Below are 5,598 nucleotides of genomic sequence, written 5' to 3'. Positions count from 1 at the left end.
GGTGCGACTCTGCGCAGCTGTTGTAACCCAACTGGTAATTAGGCAACGGTTATGACACTGCACTCTCTGCAACTGTCTTCCTGCGCTTTGCAAGGTGAGCACCTGTGTGAACAAGGCTTGTGTGTGTGTATCTTGCATGTGTGTTTCCCTGTAGAAATCAACCATTGGGGAGGGATGTGCCAGTGCTGTGTTTTTCTTAATTAATAGTCACAGTAATTGCAAATGGAAAAAGAAAGGAAACTGGAATAGAGGAGTAAAAAAAAAAGAATAATTAGAAAGGATGCAAGTGAAGATGGCAGTGAGTGGGAGAGTTTGATGTGGGGTTGAAGGTAAACAGAGAGTGAGTAAAAGAGACATGGGAGCACTGCATCAAAGAGCACTTGGCAGAGGACAGAGGCAGATAAAGATAACATGTGACAGTGAACCGGAGAGATAATGGCAGACAGACAGGGTCGAAATTTAGCACCCGCCACTTGCCAAATGTGGCTAAAATTTCAATTTGGCCAGTAAAATAAATGATACCGTAGTCGGGTTGCACAATCAGTACAACACATACAGTAAGTTAATGACCTCATTTTGTTTAGAAATGACGACAAGTTGCTGACGTGTGACTGTCAGTAATAGTGTTGCGCTACTTTGTCTGACCCTCGCTGTCCACCATCCTCCTTTGTATAGCAAGTCCAGCCAGTCGCACCCATAGACTGTAATGGACGAAGCCTGAGTGACATCATCTGTTACTGCAGGGGGCTTTTGGGTACCCTGTCAGTGACCGTGCACCATGCTGGAAAAGGTATCTTAACCTAACTGTCAGTAAACCTAATGAAAGGCTGAGAGCTGGATCTGAGGCAACTTTTAAAGTAAGCAGCAACCTCCGGTCTTGAAAAATGAAGCGAATGCAAAAGTGCAAAATCCTGCAGTTCATCGAGTGTCCACTTGAGGCTGGCTGCAGAAGCACCAGGAGTCACATACACACCACATTCGATAATGCCCGTTTACTGCCTGGTACAAAAAACGAAGTAGGTCTGACTAGTTATTGTCGTCATGGGCACACACTGTATGGGGGATGATTTTTTTTAAAAACGGCTCCGTTTTGATTTTATGAATGATACATGTTATCCAGTTGAGCGCGTAGCTGACATGATTGACAGGTGGGCGCGATGTAAAGTTGTCATAAGGCTTTGAAACCCACCTCAGCTCCAGCTCTCAGTCTGATGTTTACTTGAAAATGACGCTGTTGCCGATGAGTCTCCGGAGCCCCGGTTAGAAAAGTGAACTCGAAATACGGACTGTGGGCCGCTTCAGCTTATTGGGGGTTACATGTCGGGCCGTCATCCAGCCAACTTGGCTTTAGTGTTGAGGTGCAGCTCCTAAAATTTTTTCTATAAATTCAGTTGTAAAGTAAACATATATAGTCACTTTCTACAACTTGTTTTTTAATGACCCTGTTTCTAAGTTTCCTGTGAAACATCTATTTGCTGGTTAAAACTAGTCCCCCCCTCAGTCCCCCCTCAGTCCCCCTTCGGTCTCCCCTTCGGTCCCCCCTCGGTCCCCCTTCGGTCCCCCCTCGGTCCCCCCTCGGTCCCCCTTCAGTCCCCCCTCAGTCCCCCTTCAGTCTCCCCTTCAGTCCCCCCTCAGTCCCCCTTCAGTCCCCCCTCAGTCCCCCTTCAGTCTCCCCTTCAGTCCCCCCTCGGTCCCCCCTCAGTCCCCCTTCAGTCCCCCCTCAGTCTCCCCTTCAGTCCCCCCTCAGTCCCCCTTCAGTCCCCCCTCAGTCTCCCCTTCAGTCCCCCCTCAGTCCCCCCTCAGTCCCCCTTCAGTCCCCCCTCAGTCCCCCCTCAGTCTCCCCTTCAGTCCCCCCTCAGTCCCCCCTCAGTCCCCCTTCAGTCCCCCCTCAGTCTCCCCTTCGGTCCCCCCTCGGTCCCCCCTCAGTCCCCCTTCAGTCTCCCGGTCTCACCGTCCATGTCCTCGGTGTACCACATCTCCCAGCGGCCCTGGATCTCCTGCAGCCAGTCCGCGGAGTTTCGGGAAGCTTCGGTCCGGACCAGCTCGCTCAGTCTCTGGATCCGCCGGATGTTCTTCGCGGTGGGAACCGGCTTCCGTGCCTGATGACGGCGGTGAGGTGTACCGGGGTGCAGCCCTCGGTGGGTGGGGGTTTTAACACGGATCTGTTCACGGAGGAGATGTCCCGCAGCAGGTGCGGGTTCACCTCCTCGTACCGGGTTTTAGTCCCGAAAAAGGAGGCGATGTGCGGGATGTCTGAGACCGACAGAGAGGAGCAGGAGAGCCGGGTCACCAGCAGGCTGAGAGCCGCTAACAACAGCCTGCTCCTGGGCGGGGAAACGGAGAACATGTCGGTGGTACCGGAGACTTAAACCGGGTTAAACACAGAACTAAACCGGGTAAAAATAAATAAAAAAACATCTATGAATTTAACACCTGCTCTCTTTGTTTGCTTTGTTGATGTTCCGGGTTCTTCCGACCTTTGAGCTCTACGTGACGTCACTCACCAGCGCGTTGGACGACAAAAAACTATTCAGGAGTTGTTGTTTTTTTTATGTCCTAAGGAGAGATCAGTGAGAGACACCTGTTTCATCAAACATCAAAGTTTCATCTATGAGGGACAAAAAATGACTAAAGTATAAATAAATAAATGTTGGGAGAAATACATACAATAATGTATAAATAAATAAATAAATGCATCAATAAATATATAAATGCTGAAAACAATACATCAATGAATAAATAATAAATACTCTTTGTTTTTATTTCTACAGTTATATATGTATCAATGCATACATTTCCACATTAATGGAGTTATTAATTTATTTCCGTATTTTTACATTTACACATCTATTTATTTCTGTGTCCAGATCTCAAGATGAAAAGTATTTATGGAAATTTGCTTCTGTCTGTTTTTCAAAATTGACCAATCCTACTTCAGTAATGTTGGGACGGCCCACTTTACATATTTACTTTTCCTTGTACAACATGGACACAGAAATACATCAATAAATATATGAATATATTTATTTATATATAAATTTTTATATGAACTGTTGCATTTATTTATATATATATATTTATTGTTGCATTTATTTCATTATTTATTTATTTATACATTATTGTATGCATTTCTGCCAACATTTATTTATTTATTCATTTATTTATACTTTAGTCATTTTTTGTCCCTCATATTCATCAACAGAGATTCCCCCAAAAATAAAGACGGCAGAACGTGCTTCATGATGAATAACAAAATATGTCCATGTCCTATTGTTACCTGAGAAGGCAGACTCCGAGGGCAGAACACAGACGCACCTGGGGGAGGGGCTATTTTTTGTCGATTTCTTTTTTTTTTTGGAACTTACAAATAATTTTTTCCAAATTTGTATTCAAACCTTTGTAAAATAAAATGTCTCGGAAAACTTTTGGAATCTTTCATTAACATTTTCACATACTTCATTGAATTTTTCTTTTGGAAATGTCGGCATGAAAAATAATAATTAAATCAGAAATTTGTTGGACACAGTAAAAATTTGTTGGATTTATTTTTTAATTGTGTAAAAAAAAGAAAAAATTAAGAAACATTCTTCCCACTTTTTTTATTTGTTGGGGATTTCAAAAACATTTGTAATAAATATTTGGAAACTTTGATCCGAAAATTTTAGCCATGTTTGTCAGATATATTTTTGCAAACGTATAAATAAATTTAAATTCTTTTAGTCCAAATTTTTCTGAAAATGTGAAATGTTCAGGTTAAAATGTGTTGGTTTTCAAAATGTTTTTTTGAAAGATATAAATAATAACTTTTTTTCATTTTAATTGTTTGATTCGGAGAATATGCCAAATCAAAACAAATATTTTATTTTGTTAAATGGTGCCTGTTTAGTTTACAGCCCTGAGTATTGGCTGCAGTTGTTTATTCCTGTCTGCATCAGAATAACCTGCAGCTGCTCCGTAAAGATACACTTTTCTTTTTTACAGTTTGAAGCCTTTTACAGCAGACAGAGATATGACAGGAGTGTACCTGCAGATCGCTGCAGCCAGGTTCAACCACTAAAGGTCAGCAGAAAACATGATTAGGTAACTTATTCAGGGTGATGACATATAAAACTCCGATGAATCTTTCTGAACATGCATCACTTTATAACATCTCTGTTCACTTCATAACTGACCTGTCATTCATTTATTAACCCTACACTAATGGAACAACCCGAGCTCAGGGTCAGAACCGAGAGCCAAAAGAAAAAGTTTATAAAATAACTTCTTTCTTAACCAGCGGGCCACTTCTCAATCCGCCTGGTAAAATAGTCCCAAAAGGTTTTCCTTAACACAGACGGCTGATGGTGAAAGTATTGTTGCCGAACCAATACGAGACACAGGAGTGCTCAGTGTTCATCAGACTTTTAAAAACATCAGGAGGTAACAATTCCTGCAGTTTAAGTCCATAAAGTGGGACATTTAAAATGTGCACAAGACGAGAGTCGTTGCTTGTCAACAGGAAAGGGGGGCCAGGCCAGTAAGGTTCCTCCAAGGGCTGACAAACTTTAAAGGTCTCATATTATATAAAATCCACTTCCCCATGTTCCTCTAACTCTAACTTGTCTCTAGTCTGTCTACAAACCCCCCAATGATGAGAAAAGTCCATCCTCTCCGTCTTCTGCCTGCTCCACTTTTCAGAAAATGTGTGCTCAAACAGGCCGTTTGGAGATTTTCCCTTCATGACATCACAAAGGGCAGTAGCCCCTCCCCCAGGTGGGTGACACTCCCACAGCTAGGTGTTTGTTCTGCCCTCTGAGTCTGCCTTCTCACCGTAAACAATAGGACATGGAGCGAGAAAGACCAAGTACACCAAAGCCCTTCCAGAGAGGGGGCGTGGTCAGACACAGCTCATTTACATATTTAAAGATACAGACACAGCTCATTTACATCTCATCCTGTGAAAACCAAAGTTCATCAATGAAAGTCACTGAAGGAAAATGATGAGGAATTATTAAAGACAGAGGAAGAGCGATGGGACACTGGCAGACATTATGATGGTTGGAGGGGCCCCCAATTAATTTCTGCCTTTGGCCCTCGACTCTGGAAACACCACTGCACAAAACTGAAGTATTGCATAACAAATACACATCGTAAAAATAAACATATTTATGCTTATAACATTCTTATTGTAGCCTAACTTTATTTTTTGATGTCTTTAAAATATGATCATATCAGCGTAGTTAACATTATTCAAAGTGTTGTAAATGTTCATTTTTGATTAATAGACTTAATGTTTTAAAAGCTTTAGTACAAATAAAGTCTGTGATCATTATTATTTAATAAATAAATGTTTAGAGTTCTGTTCTGTAATGCAGGAAGTGTCGTGTTAGAGTTGACTCACGTGTTTCATGTTTACAAGTTGAGCGTTTAATGAGCGCAGGAAACGAGAGAATAAAAAACAGACAAGAGGGGGAGAAAGAGGGGGACATGGGAGGAGGGAGGAGGGAGGCAGGGAGGGGGAAGGGTGGAGTCGTTTGAGGCATTTTGAGCCTCGTGTCACTTTTGAAGATGAAGACGAAACACGGAGCCGCACGAGACTCTGCAAGCTGCCATTAAACC

The 5,598-nt window shown here is 42.5% G+C and overlaps 1 protein-coding gene across 1 annotated transcript in view; it reads right to left on the bottom strand.

Moving 5' to 3' along the window:
- The window catches only part of minpp1b (multiple inositol-polyphosphate phosphatase 1b), a gene marked incomplete in the record, with an annotated part of 6,229 nt that extends 3,569 nt beyond the window's left edge, over positions 1 to 2,660 (bottom strand). The window contains 2 exon segments of the mRNA XM_065949241.1: positions 1,952 to 2,086; positions 2,089 to 2,660. Of these exon segments, the coding sequence (XP_065805313.1) occupies positions 1,952 to 2,086; positions 2,089 to 2,347 (394 nt within the window).
- Between the last annotated feature and the right edge of the window lie 2,938 nt (positions 2,661 to 5,598).

The sequence above is a fragment of the Labrus bergylta genome, chromosome 21 (assembly GCF_963930695.1).
Source record: "Labrus bergylta chromosome 21, fLabBer1.1, whole genome shotgun sequence".
NCBI classification, from domain to species: Eukaryota; Metazoa; Chordata; class Actinopteri; order Labriformes; family Labridae; genus Labrus; species Labrus bergylta.
Note: the sequence above shows the minus strand (reverse complement) of the source record. Positions and strands in the feature narration are given on the sequence as shown.